We start from the raw sequence: 24804 nt of genomic DNA on the forward strand, positions 1-24804 counted from the left end.
TCCATGTTGTAACATATATTGGTATTTCATTTCTTTTTATTATTGTTGAGTAATGTTCGACTGTGAGGCTGTACCATCTTTTATCCATTCATCAGTTGATGGACATTTGGGTTGTTTCCGTTTTGGGGCTATTATGAATCTTGCTTCTTTGAACATTTGTGTACAAGTTTTTGCATGGACATATGTTTTTAATTCTCTTGGGTACATACCCCTAAGAGTAGAATTGCTGGATCAAAGAACAAATGGGATTTAACCAGTCTTTCTTCAGAGTTTTATGATTATCTGATGCAAACATCTCATCTTTATAATACAGATATGGATGCCAACAGAGAGCTGCCACTCACACAGCCACCTTCAGCCCACTCATCCATCACCAGTGGAAGCTGCCCAGGAACTCCAGAAATGCGGAGGCGGCAGGAGGAGGCCATGCGGAGACTAGCCTCGCAGGTACAATAGGATTCTCAGGTTGCGGGCATGCTAGTTCCATTTTAACATCAAGGGGGCAATGGTAGGGAGACCCCTGGCAAAGTGAACAAAAGTATGTACAGGTGGACCATGAGAACATGGATAAAAGTTTCTCTCTCTTTGCTGTTCCTAGAAAAATACTTCGTTATTATGGAATCAGAACCTTATTGTTGGAAAGGCCCTTAGAAATAACCAAAGTCCCACAATGAATAGATAAGGAAATTGAGACTCAAAGAAGTTGTATGATTTACCCAAGATCACAGTATAAGTAATCAATAGCTTTGTATTTTCATTCCTAGCTCAAAACTCTTCCTGCTATACCACACTATCCATAACTTCTTTATATGTTTGCATTTTAATTTTCTGTTTTTATCAAAGTAACATATATACATAGTTTAGGAAATCAAATAATGTTCAAAGACTTATAATAAAAACCAGAAATTCTTTTCCCCTCCTGAGCCCACCCTCTCCCCAAAGGCAGCTACTTTCAACATTTGGAGATGTTTCTCTGATGTTTACCTCCATGTTTCTAAATAATATTCATATACTGCTATAACTTTTTTGATCAGTTTTGTACATTATCTATTCCTTCTTATTATGGATGTTGAGAATGTTAGCTCTTTCACCTTCCTTCCTCCCTCTACCATCTCAGTACAGTTATATCATGATTTTAGTCTGAATCCATGTTACAGTATTTTCAGTATTAATACTACACAAATATGGTTCACTGTGGAACCAAGGATAACATTTTCTTCTTGAGCAGTTTTGTTTTTCCTGGGTTATGAAATGCCTCATTGTAAAGTTTGCTTATTTTCCTTCAAAACTATGGCTGTCATTCCATAAGCCTTAATGCTTTGTAAAATGCCTCTCAATACAGTTTTCCACATCAGTTACATTTCCCCCCGCCAACCCTGGAAATCCTAGAGCTCTCCATCGAGCTAATCTGGACCTAGGATGCTCTCAAGTCTTACCACCTACTTGTTATCCTGGAAATTCCTGTTACTTCCCTTTTGTGTTTGATCCCATGTCATCGTCTTTCTTGATTGTATTCCTTATTTTGACGGAGCACGTCCTCTGGTAGCTTCCTAAGAAAGAATGCATAGGAGGTAAGTTTTTTGAGACTTAATGTTCCTAAAAGCATCTTTATTCCATTCTCATACATTACTCTTTGTTTGACATAATTCTAGGTTAAAAATTATTTTCCCTCAGAATTTTGAAGGCATCCATCTTGAACTTCCAGTATTACTATTAAATAATATGGTACTATTCTTATTCCTAATTCTTTATATATACCTTTTTTCTCTCCAGAAGCTTTTAGAATCTTCTTTTTTTTTTTTTTTGCAGTACGCGGGTCTCTCACTGTTGTGGCCTCTCCCATTGCAGAGCACAGGCTCCGGACGCGCAGGCTCAGCGGCCATGGCTCACGGGCCCAGCCGCTCCGTGGCATGTGGGATCTTACCAGACCGGGGCACAAACTCATGTCCCCTGCATCGGCAGGCAGACTCTCAACCACTGCGCCACCAGGGAAGCCCAGAATCTTCTTTTTATCACCACTGTTCTTGGGTCTTTTTTTCATATTCTGTTGGTACCTAGTGAGCCCTGGAGATATTTTTTGATTCAGGGAAATGCTTTTGTAGTATTTATTGAAAATTTTCTCACCACCACTTCCTCTGTTCTCTCCTTCTACAACTCCTTTTAGTCAAAAATTAGATTGCCTGTATTGTTACTCTTCTTAACTTTTCTGTTTCCTATTTGTTTATCCACTTTTAGGAGATTTCTTCAACATTACCTTTCAATCCTTTCACAAAAAATTTTTTGGCTATCATAGTTTTAATTTCCAATAGGTCTTTATTTCCCCCAGTTGTTCCCTTCTTTTTTTTTGTAATTGAGGTTTTTTTTTTTTTGGCTGCATTAGGTCTTCATTGCTGCACGCAGGCTTTCTCTAGTTGCAGCAAGCAGGGGCTACTCTTCGTTGCGGTGCACGGGCTCCTCATTGCGGTGGCTTCTCTTGTTGCAGAACACGGGCTGTAGGCGCACAGGTTTCAGTAGTTGTGGCGTGCAGACTCACTAGTTGTGGCTCACGGGCTCTGGAGCACAGGCTCAGTAGTTGTGGCGCATGGGCTTAGGTGCTCCGTGGCATGTGGGATCTTCCCAGACCAGGGATCAAACCCGTGTCCCCTGCATTGACAGGTGGATTCTTAACCACTGTGCCACAAGGGAAGCTGAGATTTTTTTTGTTTTTTTAGTTTAGTTTTTGGCAGCACCGCTTGGCATGTGGTATCTTAGTTCCCTGACCAGGGATTGAACCCAAGCCCCCTGCATTGGAAGCACAGAGTCTTAACCACTGGACCACCAGGGAAGTCCCTGTACCCCTCTTTTTTATAGCATACTGTTTTTGTTTTATAGATGCAGTATGTTCTCTTATCTCTTCCTTAATAGTTAGGCACCAAAAAACTGATGGAAGCTTGTATATATGGAGAGCTTAACTATAGAGCATTAAGATGACCCACCAGCCTTTATGGGAAAACCCAAAAGTCAGTGTCCATAAGTTTTTTCCTTGCACTGTTCTAGCAAAGAATCCACCAATTTCCTGGAGGGTGTATAACCTGGTCGCCAACATTCTGGAGCTAGTAGGAGGTGGCAGAGTTTTCATCATTTAGGCTGCAGCCTTTTACCTAAGCCCCTTGTTTTCAGTCCTGCACCTGATCCTCACCTACTCTATGTGTCCTAAGCCTAGATTCTCTGCTTTAGTTTCTCTAGTGATTTTAATTTCTCTTTCCTGTGGGTTTTGGGGAAGGTAGTCACCTGGCTGGGCAGGATAGGGATGGATATCTGGGAATCTAACTGCTCTTTATATAAACTTCATATAATAGTTTCTGTGTTTGCAACTTCCTTCCTCACCCCCATCTTCCATAGTACCTGGTGCTTCTAACTCCTATGCTTTTCTGAGGTTTGACAGATGATTTGGCTCATTCCTGTTGTTAACCCCAGCAGGCATTTGTTTCACCTTCTTCTGTCTGTTAGGTTGTTTAATCCTACATCCACTTTCCATCTTTATATATTATAATCTAAGATTAGAGATAGATATTCCTAATCAATGGAGTTTGCATTTCTGTTTCTTATTCTCCTTATTTTTGAGGATTTTAAGGAGAAGTATAGAGTGCAGAGTGCCTGTCTCCAGTATTTAAAGAAATCTCTTGGCATGATTAATTAGTAATGAGGAACAGGGAGCCATCTTCAATGTCATAAGGTTCTAATTTCCTCATAGAAATCCTGTCCAGCTTATAGCCAGAAACAGCACGTTTCCCCCAAATACGTTTTCAGTTGTCCCCACTTATTGGTACACATCCATTTATAAATGGGCTTCTGAAAATGGTCTGAGATTTCCCTCATTGCTAAGTCAGTGCAACTTTAAAAGACATCCTCATTGCTAAGTCAGTGCAACTTTAAAAGACATCTTTGGAGGACTTCCCTGGTGGTCCAGTGGTTAAGAATCCGCCTGCCACTGCAGGGGATACAGGTTCGATCCCTGGTCCAGGAAGATCCCACATGCCGCAGAGCATCTAAGCCCGTGTGCCACAACTACTGAGCCTCTGCTCTAGAGCCCGCGAGCCACAACTACTGAGCCTGCGCACCACAACTACTGAAGCCCACATGCCTTAGAGCCAGTGCACCACAAGTACTGAGCCCATGCACTGTAACTACTGAAACCTGCATGCTCTAGGGCCTGCGTGCTGCAACTACTGAAGCCCACACACCTAGAGCCCATGCTCTGCAACAAGAGAAGCCACCACAATGAGAAGCCCGCACACCACAACGAAGAGTAGCCCCCACTCGCTGCAGCTAAAGAAAGCCCGTGCATAGCAACGAAGGCCCAGTGGAGCCAAAAAAAAAAAGAAAAAAAAGACATCTTTGTTTTACTTTTCTAAATATTCCATTTAAGCTGACTCCTGCCTCTTCTTTAGAACAATCAGAATAACTGTCATCTTAGAAATACACAAATGCTAAAAAAAAAAAAAGAAAGAAATACACAAATGCTGAAGAGCTTTCATCATCACAGTCATTTATTTATTCATTTAGAATATATGCTTGGAATGCCTATAACACAAGATTGAAGTTAAAGCAGTGAACAAGACAGGCACAATCCCTGCTGTTATGTAGCCCACATTTTTGTGGTGGGAAAAGGCCAATTAACAAACAAATATGTAATATGTCAGATGGTGATGAGTGCTAAAAAGAAAGTCTCCCCATGCTGTCACTTCTTAGCCTCTCTCTCATCAAGAGAAAAAGTCCCAAGATGTTTACGTTCAGTATTTGGAAAATGTTATTTATTTTTAGTAGGTAATTAGTGACTGTACTTACTTGAAAAGTGATCACATTTTAAATTCCATGGTTATACCTTCCTTAAGCAAAATATAAATAAATGTCTTTTGTACCTAGAAATGGGATATTTTTAAATTTATATTAAACATTATATAAGAAATGGCCCTTTAGATTAAAATTGATGTTTAGTTCAATATTTGGAAAATGTTAAATATTATAAGTGAGAAATTAGTGATTATTTACACTTACTCAAGGAACATATTTAAAATTTCACACTTATTTCTTCCTTAAACAAAATATAAATACATCTGTTCACACCTAGAGATGGGATATTGTGAAGTTTACACTAAAAAAAAAAATCTAAAACAAATGGCCCCTTAGATTAAAATTGAATATTATCCCAGTAATTGTGCCACAGGTTGCAGTTCAGGTGTAAGTTTGTGCTGTAGGAGCATAGAGCAGAAGCCAACAACCTTGCTTCTCATCTGTAACAAACTGGTAAGCAGAAATTATCTTTTCAAACCAGTTAGTATTTTGATAAAGTAAGCTAATATATGAGAACTAAAAGTGTCCTTGAAAAACTTCTTGATTTGCTAGCCAGAGTTCTTAGGGTTGGTGCTTGTATATCATCAATTATCATTGGTATTTCGTAGTATGCCTGCCGCTTCTTATTCTTCTTCATAATTGAGAACATTGAAGAGTTCTTGTCACAACTTTCAAGCAATTTTATTTATTGAAGAAACACTTCCCACTTGAAGTAACAGGTTTTGCTAGGTATACATCTCTTAAATGTATTTCCAGTTAATCTTACGTGTTCTGAAGTATAATCACAGTAGAGCGGTGCAGAGATCCCATTCAGGGCCTCTCCTGGGTGTGTGACTTTATAACAACCACAGATTTTCCAGGCTTTCAGCCTGTTGCCACCAAGTGATCATACATGCAGACTTCCCCAGACAAGGAGAGGCTGACTTCCATTTACTGAGGGCTTAATGTGTGTTGAGCTTAGTACTTTTTACATTATAGTTGTTATTTCACTTCTTCATTCTTAAGCCTGCGAGGTGGTCATTATCATCCCCATTTTACAGATGAGGAAACTGTGCTTCAGTGATAGTTCATTTTCCCAAGGTCTTACTATTAGTAAATGGCAGAGCTAGGATACAGAGCCAGTATTCACCCCAATGAAGTGAGTCTTCTTCTTTTCTCCATTTCACAGATAAACAGAGGCTCTGAGGTTACACAACTTGCTGAGATAACTAGTACGTGACTTGAAACCAGATTTAAACTGAGGCAGGCAGGCTCCAGAGTCCATGCTTTTAACCACTGTGCTGCCTCTGTAGTGTGACAGGAAGGATTTTTGTTTAGTGTTCTTTTGGAAAATCTGTCGATAATTGAGTGGCTTTAAAGTAAGGAAGTCATAATGAAGGGGCACCTTTCAGAAATTTTGCTGACCTAAAATTCTTCTTCAAAAAGTTTTTATGCAGGACTTCCCTGGTGGTCCAGTGGTCAAGACTTCACCTTCCAATGTAGGGGGTGCGGGTTTGCTTAGCTTAGCTTCCCTGGTTGAGGAGCTAAGATCCCACACACCTTGCGGCCAAAAAACCAAAATATGAAACAGAGGCAATATTGTAACAAATTCAATAACGACTTTAAAAACAGTCCACATCCAAAAAAAAGTCTTTAAAAAAAGTTTTTATGCATCTAGAAGCTCTTGTCACATTAGGTAAATTGTCACTAGCTTAGTCCTTATATTAAGAAGCTAATACATCTGAAATAAAGCTAATTAGAGAAGCCAGCTAATTTTAAGAAGTGTCACAGTGATACAAAAAGCAAAGGTTTTTTTCACCGAAGGAAATCTATGAAAGAAAGAAAACTGAAATGTCATCCTTGCCAAGAGACTAGTTCTGTACTAAATCAGGAGGATGTCAAGTGATACGGTTCCTGAGATTGTTGCTGATACTGTTAAAGCTATCAGCCAAGGAAGTGATCATTTCAGCAGTTCACACATGTGTGTTGAGCATAATACAGAGACTTAAGCCACACATACACACATGGAGAGAGAAAAACAAAAAATGACAACAGTGAAGTATAAGATTTGGTTTGTGTTCCAGTTGGGTATTTTTTAAAAGATTTACATTTTAGGAGAAATGTGATCAGAACTAAACAAGTAACCTATAGATGATGTTTTATAAAATGTGTCTAGGGCTTTTTTCCTCTAAAAATTAACACTGAAATTTTATAGTGAGACCCAGATTACATCTACATTCAGGATACTGAATATGGGAAACAACCTTATGTATTCCTTTGTCAATCTTGTGTTTTTTATCTGTCTCCTTCACCAGAATGGTTAGTATTTAAATTATTGTTCACCACTCTGTCCCCAGCTCCTAGCACAATGCCTTGCACAGAAATATGTGTTAAATGAGTGACTAAATTGTAGTCTGTTCTCTATACTGAAGCCTGAGTAATCTTTCTAAAACGTATTTTTCTTCTTGCTACATAAAACCTGTCAATGGCTCCTCCTTGCCCTTAAATGGAATCCACACTCCCTTCTTGAAACATCACATGTATTAGTATAAAGGGCTTTTACCTTTTATATCTAGCTCAGGTTTTCTCAGCCTCAGCACCATTGACATTGTGGGCCAGAGGATTCTTTGTTTGGGGCCTTCCTGTTTATTGTAGTATGTGTAGGAGTGTCCTTGGTCTCTACCCACTATCGAGTAGCATCCTCCCACCCCCGGTTGTAATGACCAAAGCTGTCTCCAGACGTTGCCAAGTGTCCCATGGGCAGCAAAGCCACCCCAGATGAAAACCTCTGCTCTGTCTTATCTCCTACAACCCCCAGCTCACTTCCACTGTAGCCACACTAAAACTGATTTCCTGAAAGTGTAAAGCTGTGTCTTGCCTGAGGGCCTTTGCACGTATTGCTTTTCTCTGCCTGGGACACTCCTGTGCCTGTTCACTCCACCTCATCCTTTAGATCTCAGCTTAAGTTTTACTTTCAAGAAGACTTCTCTGGCTCTCCTAAGTTACTTAGATGTGTTGTACCAACATCTTATATTTCCTCTCTCATAGTGCTTTTCCCCCAGTTTTACTGAGATAGAATTGATATATAGCATTGTATTAGTTAAAGATGTACAGCATAATGATTTGATATGTGTATATATTATGAAACGATTACCACACTAAGTTTAGTTAATACCCATCAGCTCCTGTAGTTACAGAATTTTTTCTTGTGATGAGAACTTTTAAGATCTACTCTCTTAGCCACTTTCAACTATACAGCATAGTATTGTTAACTATAGTCACCGTGTTGTACAGCATCACAATAATAATAATGTTGCAGACAGCAGCCACCGATGGATACTAAAAGTAATGGGCAAAAACTTGTGGAGAAACAGGATTTGCATTCTCTCAAAGTATCTCCCCCAAGATATTTATTAACTACAAAGGGTAAGACAGTAACTTTACAGAAGAGAAACGTAGAAGAAACCTTTATCTTAGCCAAGCGATCAAGGTCAGCATCACCGGTAACAAGACATGTCAACATCATGAACCCCATGACATGATTCACTGAGAGTGACACAACATTGTTTTTGTGGTATTCTTGCCCAAAAGTCTCAGTTGGAATATGAGGAAAACATTAGACAAACCCACGTTGACTGACATTCAACAAAATAACAGATCAGGATTCTTCAAAAGTGTCAAGGTATGAAAGACAAAGACCAAGGAGCTCTTACAGACTGCAGGAGTTTAAGGAGAAATGACAGCTAAATGTGACACGGGGTCCTGGATAGAATGCTGGAACAGAAAAGGCCATTAGTGGAAAACTGACAAAATTCGAATACTGCCTTTAGTTAATAGTGTTGTGCCAGTGTTATTTCCTGGTTTTGATAATTATGCTACGGTTATATAAAATGTTAAGGGAAGCTGGGTAAGGGATATACGGAAACTCACATCTTTTTGCAACATTTAAGTCTAAAATTAGCTCAAAATAAAAAGTTTTAAAAAATAAATAAAAGTCCTACTGACAAAAAAAAAGTTAGAGCTCCAAGCTGGAAAATTACTGAGGCCGAACCCAAGTCTGGAATTATTCTTAGCTTCCAGTCCCAGGATGGGGATTAGAGTCAGAGTTGAGGGACAGGAGAAAAGGCAGAGAAAGTAGTTTTTGACACTGAGCCTTCAGGTCCCTAGAAACACAAAAAGCCAAAGTAACCCGAAGTGTTGGAAGGGATGCGCTGAGTCAGAAATCAATCAGGTGGTGGTGAGGGCATTCAAGAAGTGATGAGAAGGAGACAGGGAATAAGAATATGAGAGCAGACCTGAAGGAAGGTCAGTGACAACATTAGAATTTAAGTAATGCAAATGCCAGTCATGATGTAAATTAAATTTTTATGTCCAAATGAGTTCCAGATATTCAAAGCTGCCTTTTCTTTATGTGAGATTAGCTTAATCCTGTCACAGATTATTCATTTGAAGTAGAAAAGAATCTTTAAAGAGTGAAGGCCTGGGACTTCTAACACAAGCCTGACAGGTTTGCTGCCATTCAATCATTTGATTAAGGCCTTTGATGAGGATTTTGCTTAGTTGTATCATTTCTTGTGTATAGCTTTAAATCAAAACCTTTTTCTACCCAAGGCGATACTGACCTCCAGTCTTACCGTTTTTTTTTTTTTTTTGGTCTGTATAGTCTACAAACCTGGCCTTTTTTTTCCTCCCTCACAGCATTAATCTAAAAGTTACTCACTGTCCTCTTCAAAGAATTACTACAGTTTTGGTTATATTAGATATATTTTGGATAGAATTGTTTTAATCAAAAGTATAGAGATTTAACATAAGGAAAATGTGAGATGGAAAAAAATTAATAACATAAGAAAAACATAGCTGAAAATGAAATTTCAACAGGTCATTGTGAGAGACAAGAGTTCACCAGGCAGAAAGGTTTTACCTGCTGATTTATTGAGGGTGGACTAATTCTGAACCATTTCCAAGAAGTTGTAATAATAGTGACTGAGTATGGGTGGCTGTGATGACTTCCTCAGAGCTGTGGGGAGTGATCTATTATCCATCACTGAACACTAGTACAATGAGAGAAGGCAGGAAAAAACTACATTCCCAGACTTGTTTTCCATTTGCATATGTAGGAAAAGTTGTAGATGATGTCAATAGACAATTTAAGGGGAAGTACCAAGTGTTTTTGACAGATTGTGTATACATTTACATACTACGTAGCTGCTTTGAAATGTCTAGTAGATGATCAGTTCTGAGTCAAACTACAAATTTCATGAAGATGTTGAATGGTCTTTCTGCCTGAATTCTTCAGAGGAGTCGAGATTTTATATTTAGAATGCCTAAAAATTTTTTAAATTAAAAGAAAGAAAGGCAGCCACAGAAGGGGCAACTTTAGCAATGATCTTTGTTAGATAAAACCTCATACAGCCAAGAGCGCAGATGATTTTTAATGAAATCAGTAAAAGAACCCTCTTCCTAAATTTTAGAATTTTTATCTTCAAACTCCTATCCCGTTACTTTAGGTAAAGGGTAAGTTACAGCTGATTTGCTCAGCTGTGCTTTGCCTCGACATGTGAAATCAATTGAGGTAAAATATGATGAAAGTTCATATTGATTCAGAGGTTTGCTGTTTGCTTTTTATAAAGTGGAGATCTGTGTCCTTGTGGGCATAACCATTGACATTCACTGTTCATTGAGAGCACAGATGGATTGCTGCCAAGTTTTCTCTTTGGGTTCCTTATGTTGTGCTTAAGGTCGGTAATCAATCTGTCTACAGAAAGGAGTGGAGATTTCTAAGTACACCTCCTCATTTCCAGTTCCACACTGTGCTAAGACATCATTGCTTCACTCACAAGCAATTCCTATCCTCAGCTTTACACGTGTAGTAACATTTCCTGTATTGTTCAGTTTTCTTAATGCTTAATGAGAACAATTCCAGGTGTTTTTTAAAAAGTGACATTTCCAGCATTTGGGTTTTTGTTTTGTTTTAATTTATTTACTTATTTATTTATTTTTGGCTGCGTTGGGTCTTTGTTGCTGTGCGTGGGCTTTCTCTAGTTGCGGCGAGCTGGGGCTACTCTTTGGTGTGGTGCACGGGCTTCTCCCTGTGGTGGCTTCTCTTGTTGCGGAGAACGGGCTCTAGGCACATGGGCTTCAGTCATTGTGGCACATGGGCTCAGTAGTTGCGATTCATGGGCTCTAGAGCACATTTTCAGTAGTTGTGGTGCATGAGCTTAGTTGCTCCCCAGCATGTGGGATCTTCGCAGACCAGGGCTTGACCAGTGTCCCCAGCATTGGCAGGCGGACTCCTAACCACTGCGCCACCAGGGAAACCCCAGCATTTGTTAAAGAGCTAGATTAAGAGTCATTTCAAAGCAGAACACTTTCGTGGATGACTGTTCTCTGAGAGATGATTGAGGAGCTGGGGTCCCAGTGGTATATCTATGCATGCTCCTAGGGCAAATTTCAAATGCCTGTAGTTACAAAGCCAGTAGCTGAAAAGGAGAGGGTATACAGAAGCTTGATGATGACCGTGATGTTGATGGAGATGATGTGATGAAAGAGGAGAAGGAAGGCAATGATGATGGTGGTGGCGGCATCCGCTAACATTACTGTGCGCTTGTATGTTCTGAGCACCATGTCAATGCTTTCCATACATTCAGGCTGAATCTCCCCTGCAGTTTCTTGTTATCTGCACAATCCCATCACTTTTGTAGGTAGTACTGAGCCAACAGAGTGGTCTAGATTAAAATCACGCTCTGCACTTGACCTTGAGGCAGAGGGAACAACCAGAAGGTATAGAGCGAATCCTGTGCAAATTCAAACAAACAAAAAAAAGAAAACAGGGCTTCCTTGGTGACGCAGTGGTTGAGAGTCCGCCTGCCGATTCAGGGGACGCGGGTTCATGCCCTGGTCTGGGAGGATCCCACGTGCCGCGGAGCGACTGGGCCCGTGAGCCATGCCACTGAGCCTGCGCGTCCAGAGCCTGTGCTCCGCAACGGGAGAGGCCGCAACAGTGAGAGGCCCGCGTACGGCAAAAAAAAACACACAAAAAAAACAGAGCTTAAAATTGCAGGTTCCAGCCTGACAGGCCAGACCGTGAACGGTATTAAGATGCATACATTTTCTAAGTTCTTTGAATTTAACACCTGCATCTGACAAAAATCTCACTCCTTTTCTGCTTCCTGTTATCTAATTCTGATTCTCTCTGGGTGCTCAGGAAATACTTAGTGAGAATTCTTAAGTCAGTCATTTTATTTTTTATAAGATGTTTATAATGAAATTATAATTTTTTAATAATTTTTAAAATATGCCTTAGGAGCGTATGTTTGTTGAGTCTAACATATGGTATTTCTCTGGTTATTTTATCCCTAATGCTTTGTTACAATATCAGACTCTTTCCTCTACTACTCTATGCTGAATAAATATTAGAGAGATTAATATAAATCTTTATTCTCAGGCCTGCTTCCTATTTCTTATAATCCAGAGGGAAAACTCAATTTGTATTTATAAATTTTAATTACGAATTATGATACCATACATATACAAGAGAAATATTGGGTCAAATTTCTGATCTTAGATAAATCAGGCAGTTTCAAAGTTTAGCAGCTTTTATTTTTACTTGAAGAAGTTGAGGAGTGGGGAGACAGAAGACAGTGTTAGAGAATGATTGTACAGTAGCCATGACTGTTGCTCTTGCTACTGATAAACCTGTCTGTGTTCTCATCTTTCTTTTTTAGGTGGTTGCCTATCACTATTGCCAAGCAGATAATGCCTACACCTGCCTGGTGCCGGAATTCGTCCACAATGTTGCTGCCCTGCTCTGCCGCTCACCGCAGCTGGCGGCCTATCGGGAGCAGCTTCTCCGGGAGCCTCACCTACAGAGCATGCTGAGCCTTCGGTCCTGTGTTCAAGATCCCATGGCCTCCTTCCGGAGGGGAGTGCTGGAGCCCCTGGAGAATCTCCACAAAGGTACAGATGAGGTGCAAAGCAGGTGGAAGGTGGAGGCTCTGAAGCCCAAGTTCACCTCGGGTCATGCTATAAAAATGATCATTTTTATCACACTGCAAAAACTAAATGTTCCTACAGGATACAGTTAACAAATAAAAGGTTTTACCTGAAAAAATAAAAATTCCTCCAGGAATTGCTACTTCCTCCTTTATTTGTAAAAATTCTCATTCTTATTTCCAAATATAAAGCATTTCTCTTGAACTAAAGGTAGTAGAGCTACCAGTCCTTCCGTGGAGTTCAAATAAATCAGTAAAGCCACGACTCCAACCCAGTGCCGTGGAGTTTCTATGGTTAGAAACATCCTCAGTTTTTATATTTGCTATTTTTTTTTATTACTCCACAGTCAGGTAAAATGAAATGGCATGTAGAGTTGCATAACTGTGTATATGCTAAAAATTACTTAATTGTCCACTAAAAGGTATTAAGATATTTTTAAGAAGTGGGGGAAAATTAAATGGGATCCATCCCCCTCTCACGCCTCGTGCCTTTCCTCCGTTTTAACTCTGTAGCTCAAGTGTCGGCTGTGACCTAAATGTAACCATCTCCTCCTTCACCCGTCTCTCTGCCTCACCCCTTTCCTAATGTTCTGTCAGTGCTGGAAGCCGAAGAAAAGGACCTGAGTAAGCATGAGATTGCTGAGCAATCCTGTTTATTCCTGAGAGACTTACATACTTTTCTCGAGCATTTCAGAGATACTTATAAGAATTTACATTCTTCCGGCCTCTATCTTCAGTTATGTGAACTTCCATGCCAATTACTTGGATATCAGAGTTTCTCTTCTCAATGCTGATGACGTCTATCTGTACTTCTACGACCTACCTATTAGCTTTACCATACCCTAGACTTTTTTAAACATTGGAATTTCTCTGCACGTATTTTGAGCAAACTTAAAAAGAAATTTCTGTACATTCAGTCAATCTTTAAATCCTGTTAATTCTGCCCTCCTGATGTCTCTCACATCCGTTAATCTCAGAGTCATTCCTACCACTGTTACCTTGAAGGCTGCTCAGCTGCCCATGATATCACATGTGTGTTGCTACCCTTCCTGGTCTTCTCTGGTTTTCTGGTCTAGTGCTTCTTTCACATCATAACACACTTGGAAAATTATTAAAATTTGTTTAGCACATTGAGATAAAAAATCATGCCTCCTCGTGGCTGGACATGGCTGGCCCTGAGGCTACAGCTGCACAAATCCCCCGAAGCCCTGAGGGCTGAAGGGATTCATTTTTAGGCACACCTCTAACCCATTGATGGCATACCTGGTGGGTAGTCTCTGCCCAGTCTCTCCAGTCTTCTAGACTTTATGTACTGCTTCCAGATAAAGCTTCGTAAAGCATTGCTCTGATCACTAAATTTCCCTGTTCAGAAACCTCCAGTGCTTCCCTATTACCTCACTGAATTAACTTCCAGCTCCTTAACCTATCATTTAAGGTACTTAATGGCCTGGATCCAGCCTACTTTCCAGCCTTATTATCTACTTTTACCCTTATGAACCCTGTATTTACATGTAAACCAAAGTATCCATTAATCCTTAAATACTCCCCTCCATTTTCCTGCCTCCATACATTTGTTCATTGTTTCCTTTTCTTGATATACCTTCTCCTCATATCTCTACCTGTCAGAATTCTACCCATCTTTCAAGGACCACCTTAAATACCACCTCATTCATGAAATACCTGCTGATCCACCTGCCCCCTCCAGTAAGTTACAGTATCCTTCCAAATTGACAACAGGTTTTTCTTTTTTAAATCTCACTTGTGGTACTTCATACATTACTGTTGTATGTATAGTAGAACTTAAATTTTTATTACTAACATTTATTGAACATTTATTATACGTCAGATATTATACTTTGTGCTTTATAAGAATTAGTTATTTCTGTACTTATTCCTTTGACTAAATTGCATGCTTTTGAAGTTAGGAACCTTTTCTTGTTCAACTTTTATCCTTCATAGTGGTTACCTCACCTTGGACATAGTAGGCATTTCAGGAAATAAATTTTGAACAAATAAGTGAACATAGAAATTGCTCACATGTAGGGGTACCTTGAAGGAAAGTCAGTGATACAAGGATCTACATCTTAAGGCTAATTCAAGGAGAATATCCAAATGCATGCAGACTCAGCTCTGGATTCTCAACCATAATTCATGTGTTTTTTAATTTTGCTACTAGATATATTTGCTTCTCATTTAGGTCTCCATAACCAGCTTTAGATATCCCCATTGGTAAATGTTGTTCTGAGTGAATTTAATTATTCTATCAAATTCCCAAATTACCCTTAAAAGAAAATCACCGTCATGAGCAATAACTGGAAACACAATTTATAAAATTAATGAAATACTAAAACTTGTTTGATTAATCCAAAAGAAGCCTGGAAAGAAAGAACAGAATAATTTTTTTTAGTATGGAACAAGATGAGAGATTAAAATCAACCATATCAATAATTACATTAAATTTAAATTGACCAAATACTTCTATCAAAAGGCAGAAACTGTCAGACTGGATAAAAAACAAGACCCAACCATATGCTGTCTGCAGGAGAGGTTATTTAAAGACACAGATTGAAAGTGAAAGGATAGAAGAATATATACTCTATAAACATGGAGCATAAGAAGGCTGGAGTGGGTCTATTAATGTGAGGCAGAGTAGACCTCAAGACAAGGAGTATTATCAGAGGGGCATTTGATAAACATAAAGGGACCAATTTATCAGAAGATAAAGTAATCCTAAATGTGTATGAACCTAATAATGGAGGTTCAAAATGCATGAATCAAAAACTAATAGAACCAAAGAGCTAAATAGACAAATACCCAGTCATAGCTGGAAATTTTAACACCTCTCTCTCAGTAGCTGTTAGAACAAGTAGACAAAAATTAGTAAATATATAGAAGATTTTAACAACACTGTCAACCAGTTTGATCCAACTGACATTTATAGAACACTACCCAATAACTGCACAATATACATTCTTTTCAAGTGCATATGGACCTTATTCTGGACCATAAAATCAGTCTGAAATTTTCAAGAAATTAAAATCTTACAGAAAATGTTCTCTGAGATAATGGAATTAAATTAGAAATCAATACACATAAAATCCCCAAATATTTAGGAATTTAGCAGTGTACTTCTAAACAACCCATTAGAGAAAGAAGAAATCACAAAGCGAATTATAGAATATTTCAAACTGAGTAATACATAAAATCAGTGGTTAAGTTTATGACTTAATAAACTAGAAAAAAATGAGGAAAATAAAACCAGAGGTAGCAGAAAGAAGGAAATAATAAAAATCAAGAGCAGCAGTCAGTGAAATAGAAAAAAATTAATAGTTAAAATGAATAAACCCCTAGGAAGACTGATCAAGAAAATGAGAGGAAAACACATCAGGCATGAAAGAGGAGCTAGCACTGCAGTTCCTAGAGACATTAAAAGAAAAATAAGGGATTATTATGAAGAACTATATAACAAATTCAACAGCTTAAATTGGGCAAATTCTATAAAAAACACAACTTACCAAAAGTGACTCAAGAGGAAAGAGAAAATCTGACTAGCTCTTATCTATTTAATTTGTAAGTTAAAAGAAAACTCCAGGCTCAGATGGCTTTACTAATGAATTGTATCCAACATTTAAAGAAGAAATAATATGAATCTTACACAAATGTTTTCAGAAAATAAAGGAAAAGAGAACATTTCTCAGTTTGTTTTATTAGACAAGCATTAATGCTGAAACCAAAATATGATAAGGACTTTATAAGAAAAGAAAATTACAGACATGTATTCCTCATAACCATAATAGCAAAATCCTGAAACACACTAATAGCAAAATGATTAGTTTTACTTGACCAGGAATGCAATGTTAGTTTAACATTTGAAAGTTAATCACTGTAATTCATAATATTAACAGAATAAATGAGAAAATCTATATGTCTTTATATAAATATGTATCTGTAATCTCAACAAATGCAGAAAAACATTTAACAAAATATTACAATTAACAATAAAAACTTTCTGCAAACGAAGAATAGAAGAAAACTTAGTCTCCTAAAGGACATGCAGGTAACGATGAAATATTAAATACATTTCCCCTACTATCAGGAGCAAGGCGACTTAACATTCGACATTCCATGTGTGGTCCAAGCTAGCACAATAAGAAAACAAACAAGCAAATAGTATAAAGATTGGAAAGGAAGAAGTAAAACTGTCTTTATTTGCAGATGTGATTGTTTACCTAGAACAGTCTAAGGAATCTACAAAAGAAAAAAAAAAGCCTACGAGAATTAACATAGGTGGAGCTACAGTCTGTATGGTTAATATGCAGTATCTGTTGTATTTATATACTAGCAGCAAACAACTGAAAACTGAAATTTAAAAAGTAGTGTGGCAGTTTTAAAACGTGGCTGCAAAATCTTTGACATTCCTCCCATCCAGATTTAGGGTCTGTGTCTCCTTCCCTTGCATCTTAGCAGACTTGTGGCTGCTTCAACCAATAAAATTCTACAAAATGATGCTATGTGATATCTGAGGCTAGGTCATAAATGGTCATGCTGCTTCCATCTTGTTCACTGAAACACTTGCTTTTGGGGGTATGCATTGCCATGTCAAAAGACTGACTACTTTGAGTTTACCCTGCTGTGAGGAAGTACAGACCACATGGAGCAGCTGTATGTTAGTGTTCCAGTTGACTGTTCTAGTCATCAAGTCGTTCTGGCCGTGACACCAAACATGTGAGTTTTTGTTGCAGATGATTCCGTTTCCCAGCCATTTGAGTAACTCTTAGCTGTTTGATGCAGCAGTAGATAACTGGAGCAAATACGGTTTTCTATAGAATCAAAATGCTTAAGAATAAATTTAACAAAAGATGTGTAAGACTTCCACAGTGACAGCTACAAAACATGCAGAGTGAAATTAAAGAACTTAGTAAATGGAAGAGATATGCCATGTTTGTAGATCGGAGTTTTTCCCCAAACTGATCTGTAGATTCCACATAATCCCAATCAAAATCCCAGCAGGACTTTTTTTTTAATTGACAACTTTCAGAAATTCAAAGGACTGTGAATAGCCAAAACAATCTTAAAAAAGAAAAAAAATTGGAAGACCAACAGTACTGGAAGACCAACAGTACCTGGTTTCAAGATTTAGTATAAAGCTACAGAAATCATGACAGGCAGTAATATGTTAGTAAATGTTTAACAATCAGTCCAGGGGTGGGGCCTGATTTGACCATAAGAAATTTAGCAATCAGCTCCCATGAACCAGCTTGAGCTGGCTCTAGCACTCCCCTGACAGGGTGGTATTCCCACAAGGATAGATAAATAGGTCAGTGGAACAGAATGGAAAATCTAAAAGGAAATCCACACATATGGAGTCAGTTGACCTTCCTCAAAGATGCCAAGATAATTTGGAAAAGAGAATTTTTGTCATCAAATGATGCTACAACAACTGGATACATGTATGGAGAAAAAAATGAATCTTAATCCTTACCTCACACCATAGGTGCACAAAAATAAATTCAAGATAGATCATGGTCCAAAATATAAAAGCTAAATCTCTAAAGCTAATAGAAAAAACTTAGAATATCTTCACAACCTTGGGGTAGGTAAAGATTTCTTAGGTCCTAAAAATCATTAACCATGTAGGAAAAAATTAATAAATTGGACTTCATCAAAATGTTAAATGTCTGCTCAACGTAAGATACACTAAGAAAAAGGAAAAGCAAATCATAAAAGGGGAGAAAATAATTCACTCTGTGTACGTGTGTCACAAAGCACTTGTATCCATAGTATCTAAAGAATTTCTATAAATCATTGCTGAAAAGATAAATAACCCGATTCTTAAATGGACAAAAAATTTAGATGCTTCACAAAAGAAGATATTCAAATAGGCTGCCAGCACATAGAAAGGTGTTTGCCATCGTTAGTCGTCAGGGAAATGCCAATTAAAATCACAATGAGACACCACTTTACTCCCACTACAGTGGTTAACATTTTTGAAGTTGAACATCAAATGTCGGTGAGGATGGTACGCAGCTGGAACCCTCACACGTTGCTGGTGGGAGTTTAAAATGGTACAACTACTTTGGAAAACTATTTGACAGTTCCTTATAAAGTTAAAGATAAATCTGCCTCATGACCAAGCAATTCTATCCCTGTGTATTTACCCAAAAGAAATGAAAACATATGTCTACAAAAAGACTCATACAAAAATGTTCATATTGACTTTATTCATAGTAGTTAAAAACTGGAAACAACCGAAGCTCCTTCAACAAAAGAGTACATAAACAAATTGTATATTCATTCGATGGATATTAAATGAAATCTTAGTATTAAATTCTCAGTATTCTTCTTAGTAGTAAAAAGGAAGAAACTAATAATACCCTCAACAACATAAATGAATCTCAGAAACATTATATCAAGCATAAGAAGCAAGTATAGTCTATGGTGATATGAATCAAAACAGTGGTTGCCTATTGAGAACTGGGAAGGAACCTCAGGGAACTCTCTGGAATGATGGAGATGTTCTCACTTTGATCAGGATGTTAGTTACATGAGTATACATGTTTGTCAGAACTCACCAAAGTGTACAGTTCAGATCTTCACAATTAATTGTATTAATTATATATAAATTTTATCACAGTAGTTTTTAAAATAGGGAGTTTTTTAAAGGTAGCTGGAGTTTTCTTTCCAGGAAAGTTCAGTTGAAAACACTTTCAATTTCGATTCAAGAGCTAGATTTCAAATTATATATTTTTCTTTAAAAAATGAGAGTCAGCGTTTTGCACGATACTTTAAGGTTCTACTCAGTAACAAAGGATAGCTCTAGTATATCACCAAGCAGAATCAATTAGAAAATTCCTCTGTGGGAATTAAAGACACAAGTATGCTAAAGGGAGCCAAGGTCCTCAAAATCAAGAACTTAAGAGCCCCCATTTGTGTGGGTAAATCCCAATTAGTTCCAAGCAACTCCTCTCTCTTCCGGAATTCTTTGGACTCCCTAAAGGAGTAATGTGCTTTCTTAGCCCTACATCATCTAGAATGCCATTTCATTAATAATCATTGTTAACAGTTAGAGAGCTGAAATCCATAGTTCATTTCTCTTCCGAAAGTCACCAGATGAAAGTAATAGTTGAAACTCTTTATAATTTGAGAACTAATTTATAGTACTTAGGCTATTGAAATTAAACTCCTTTATGTAAAGCTTGTACTTTAGAGGGGAAATATAAAGATTTATTAATCATGCAAAAAATCTGCATATTTTCAAATGTGAAACAAAAATATGTAGAGTTTCGATTAGCCTTGACGCTTTCAAAAGCTAAAAGAGCCAACGTGGTACAGAGTTCCTCAGAGTTTTCCTTCTGTCCCCAGCTTCACTTCCTTTTTCCTCCTCAGATATAACCTATTTCCTGTTTCAGGCATCCAGTGACTTCTTTCTCTCTTCCCCTGCTTTCCTCTCTTCAGAACCTGTAAGGTCCTACCAACTAGGAACTTTTACTTGTTATTTGCAATTCATTTATACTGAAATATTCATTCAGCCAGGGGATTTTTTTAATCTCTAATTGTTCAGTATTGTTTAAGAATCAGTAAGCATTTAATGGGAGTGGAAACCTGAAATCTTACCAAGTCTTCTGCAGCCTAGCCCTAACGATAAACTGATTTTGTCAGTTTAGGATAGTATAGACTCCAGGCGGGAAAGGGAAACAAAAGATATTTGTCTTTCCTACATGGCTCCTGCTCCCCTGGAAAGATCACGTAAGGGTCTGGTCTCCTTGAAGCTGCTTTAGGTATAGTCTAGGAAGCTGCTGGTTCTGTAAGATCTTGGAATCCAGCCTGCCTAGTGTAGATCTATCTGTTGGTTGGGATTCCTTTTCTCTGTTCCTCCATCCCTTCCTTCCTACTACGTATTCACATACAGTCTTATATACTGCTGTGGACTCCAAATTAGACCTTTTTTTTGGAAATTCCCCAAAGAACATGTGATACTGTTCTCTTTAATGCTGTCAGATTCCGGGGGGCTGAGGGGGAGAAAAACATTCTTTCCAGCTTTTTCAGGTATGAGAGAAAAATAAATTTACATGTGCAAATTCTCATAAATGCATTGCTCAGGCTGTCTCACAACTGATAACATGGGGGAAATGATGATGATGATACATATGCCTTATATATTATTTATGTGACAAACACATTCATACCTGGTGAAAAGCAAAATGAACCCACTAAATGAATTATTCCACGTGTTTATAATAAATTACGTACCCTTAGCATTCACTAAACACACAACAGACCTTTTCTAATTTTTTCTTCCAAGAAGATATGTGATCAAAGACCCAGAAAGAACTCACTTATCCACTTGTAATTATTAAGTAATTTGTTTCTTTCTATCTCAGAGAGAAAAATCCCAGATGGAGATTTCATCATCTTAATTGATGGATTAAATGAAGCAGAATTTCACAAACCGGATTATGGGGATACAATTGTGTCATTTCTGAGTAAAATGATTGGAAAATTTCCTTCCTGGCTGAAACTAATTGTAACAGTTAGGACCAGTTTACAGGTATGTGTTTGTTTGCTTTTGGACCATAAATTACTTCCCTTGGAGAGTTCTTAAACTGAAAAAATTCTAGGTCCTTGTACTCTTAGTTCCAAATCTCTACCATGTCCTAGAGCGCTAGCAAGAGTAATTCCCAACGAGCATACTTTGAGAGTAAGAGATGCAATCTAGAGAGAGCATTCTCTGTATACTACTCTCTTAGCTCAAATTCCCATTTCCATTGCTCTGGGTAAGTTTTGATAAAGTGTCCCTCTAAAAAGCATGAAAAGAAAGTCCACTTTTCTAGACTTTGTCATGAGTATAGCAAAGCAAATAGATGGTGTAACACTCTAATTCACTGTTTGACTTTTGTTTTATGTTTTTTATCATTTAATGCCAGGCAAAATTCAGTTCAATATACAGTGTAGAGTCAGATTTTCTAGTTCTTCCCTCTGTTTCTCAACTTTCTATAGCATGAAGATGGACTTTCTTCTATATATTTCTTTTTCTAAGAAATATTGGCAATATTAAGGCTTTATATTAAATTTACTGCAACTGGGAGATAAGAGTTTTTTTTAATTACCATCCCTGCTCACTCACTGATCACTCAGTTTATGGCCTAGAAGAATGACTAGGAATGTTGGAACTGTGCCTGTAAAAGACATACAGGCTGAGGAGAAATGACTCCACCTTCTCTACCACTCACAGTATAGCTGAGCTGGTATTTTCCATTCTTTACATATTCACACTTGGTTTGAAACAGGGTTTCTCAACCTTTTTTCCCCTAACCATAGCCTCTTTTAAAGAACATTAAAATTTTGCATATTATACACCCATCCCACTATTTTGATGCAACTCCCTTAAAACAGTTGTTAATATACAGAAAATGGTCTCGGTGCCCTCCTTTTCCCCTCTCCCAGGCATTTAGTATTTTTCCTATAGATTGACCAATTTAGGTCAGTCTGCCTTCTTTGATCAAAGACTGTACTTCTGATCCTGACCACCAACTTGCAGATGTTTGTTATTAAAATCTCAAAAGTAATTTGAGGAATGTGAATGAATCAACGTAAATGCATCTTTACAACTAAAAATTATGTAATCCGCCATTATTGGTCAGTAGCTTGTGAAAGATGAAAGATGAATAAAAGAAACTTCCAGGAACACAGTCTCTGACTAGTTTTACTAAGTACGTACTTAGGAGATATGTTTGTTTATATAATTTTTGTTTGTTTGGTTTTGGTTTTTTTCTTCATTTATATTTTTATATAATGCCGTGTGCAATCTCAAAAGACGTTTTAAGTATGACTTGGTAGACCACGTAACTTTAATTTTTCAGCTGTGCCAAAGAACAGGAAAAGTACTATACACTCAAAGTCCAAATGTCAATGTCTTCATAGATCAAGACCTGCAACAACTTCCCAGATACTTCATTCACTTCAACCAATAACTTTTTAAAATTATTTAGCTGACAATGAAACAATTTCTAGGTCTTTAAAAGTGAACCCTCATAATCGATCATTCATTATTTCCACAAACATTTTTTACATACTTCAAGTATAAAAGGCTCTTTCTAAGAGCTGAGGATACGATGGTGAACAAGACAGACAATATCCCTGCCCTCATAAAGCTTGTATTCTAGTGAGGAACACAAATAATAAAGTAAAAAATGAACATATATTAAAAATTTAGGTAGTGTTAGTGCTATGAAGACAAACATAACAGAGTAAAGGGATAAATGAGGATGACAGATATTTTAGAAAGGGCAGATAGGAAAGGCCTCTCCAAGGAACCTTGTAAAGTGATAACATCTGACTTACTTTCTCTGGCTGCTGGCTGTGTAGATAATAATATGTAGGGGATCAAGAATGGAAGCAGAAGTACAGGTGAAAGGTGATGGTGGCTTAGACTAGAGTGGGAACAGTGGAGACCCTCTGAAGTGGTCATATTTGGAGTATATTTTGAAGAAGAATCAAAAGGACTTGATGATGGGCTGGATGTGGGAATGAGCAAGAGAGAAGATTCAAGGATGAATTGTGGGGTTTTGGTGAGCAACTGGGTAGTTGCTGGTTTGAGGAAAAGAGAAGGATCATATATAGTTCCTACGATTTGGTGCTAGGGTTAGTGGTAATACCATTTATTGACATGTGGAGGTTTTGTGGTGGGGGGAGATTTTAGTAGTTCTGATTTGATCACACATTAAGTTTGTCTATGAAACATCCAGGTGTCATTGTTGAGTAGACGGAGATATAAGATGAGAGCTCAGAAGAAATGACTAAGCTGGAAATATGAAATTAGACATCATCCATGTATAGATGATATTTAGAACCATGGGACCCAACTATTCTAGGGAGTGAGGGTGGCCAGATAAGAGGAAAGAATGGAGACGTGAGCCCTGGGTGGACTGAGAAATGAGAGAGGAGCCAGCCAAAAAGGCTGGGTAGGAGTAGCCAGTGTGCTAAGAGGAAGACGAGGGGAGCATGCTGTGGAAGCAAAAGCTGCAGGAGGGGACTCGAGAAGAAAGATGTGTTCACCTGTGTCAGATACTGCTGAGAGGCTGAGGGGGAAGAGAAATGAAACTTGGTTATTGGATTTGGCAAGATGAAGATTGCTGATCATCTTGGCAAGGACCATTTCAGTGAAGTGACGAGATTGAAGCCTGATTGCAACAAATGGAGGAGAGAATGGGAAGGGAGGAATGAAGTACAGTAAGTAGAGAAAACTTTTCTGTTAGGTTTTGCTAAACATGGGAACAGAGATATAGCAGTTGGAGGGAGGAATATGGAGTCACATGTCTGTGTGGAGACAAGACAGAAAGAGAAGAGAAGAGGAAATTAATGCAGGAGAGGGAATAGATACTTACAGGAGCAAAGTCTATAAGCAGATAAGAAAAGATGGATTCCAGAGCATGAGAGTCACCACAAAGCCCTGTCACCTTCCCCCAATGTAATTTCCAAGCAGATCACCAAGGTACCAAGCTTCCCACTATTAGAAGTGTTCCTTTGGGCTAAGGCATCTCCAAAAAACCTACATTAAAATAAATTCATTTTATCAAGTGGGATAGAAGGTCACATTTTTATATGACATTCTTTAAGTCCTTTTACATTTATCTTAGTGAGTTGTACTTTGACATTAGGCTATGGTTTACGCTGAGAAAAATTACAACAGAAGTTAGATGGCATTCTCTTTTCTGTTTTAGGAGTGAGTGTTATTTAGGATAGTGACCATTAAATCACTCCTAAAGTGCCCTTTATGAAGACCCATAAAAGTTATTTTAAGTCTCAATATTAGGAAAAGTGTCCCTCCTGTGCAACTAATATGTCTTAATCTATGGACACTAATACTCGATCGTATTTCCCTCTTTTCTTTGACCACTCAGAAGTTCAGAATAAATTTGTGGACCTCGTAGTTTATCACAAGAGTTAGGGGAAACTGAAGGTCTTTCTCTCTCTCTCTCTCTCCCTCTCTCTCCATCTGTTT

The 24804-nt window shown here is 38.0% G+C and overlaps 1 protein-coding gene across 12 annotated transcripts in view; it reads left to right on the forward strand.

Moving 5' to 3' along the window:
• The window catches only part of TANC2 (tetratricopeptide repeat, ankyrin repeat and coiled-coil containing 2), a 362156-nt gene that overhangs the window by 270104 nt on the left and 67248 nt on the right, over nt 1-24804 (forward strand). For all 12 annotated transcript variants that reach the window (XM_067717046.1, XM_067717048.1, XM_067717051.1 and 9 more), the window contains 3 exons: nt 314-447; nt 12537-12768; nt 21185-21351. In XM_067717046.1, coding sequence (XP_067573147.1) covers nt 314-447; nt 12537-12768; nt 21185-21351 — 533 coding nt within the window. The remainder of the gene's footprint in view (nt 1-313; nt 448-12536; nt 12769-21184; nt 21352-24804) is intronic.

Source organism: Pseudorca crassidens, chromosome 19 (assembly GCF_039906515.1).
Source record: "Pseudorca crassidens isolate mPseCra1 chromosome 19, mPseCra1.hap1, whole genome shotgun sequence".
Taxonomy (NCBI): Eukaryota; Metazoa; Chordata; class Mammalia; order Artiodactyla; family Delphinidae; genus Pseudorca; species Pseudorca crassidens.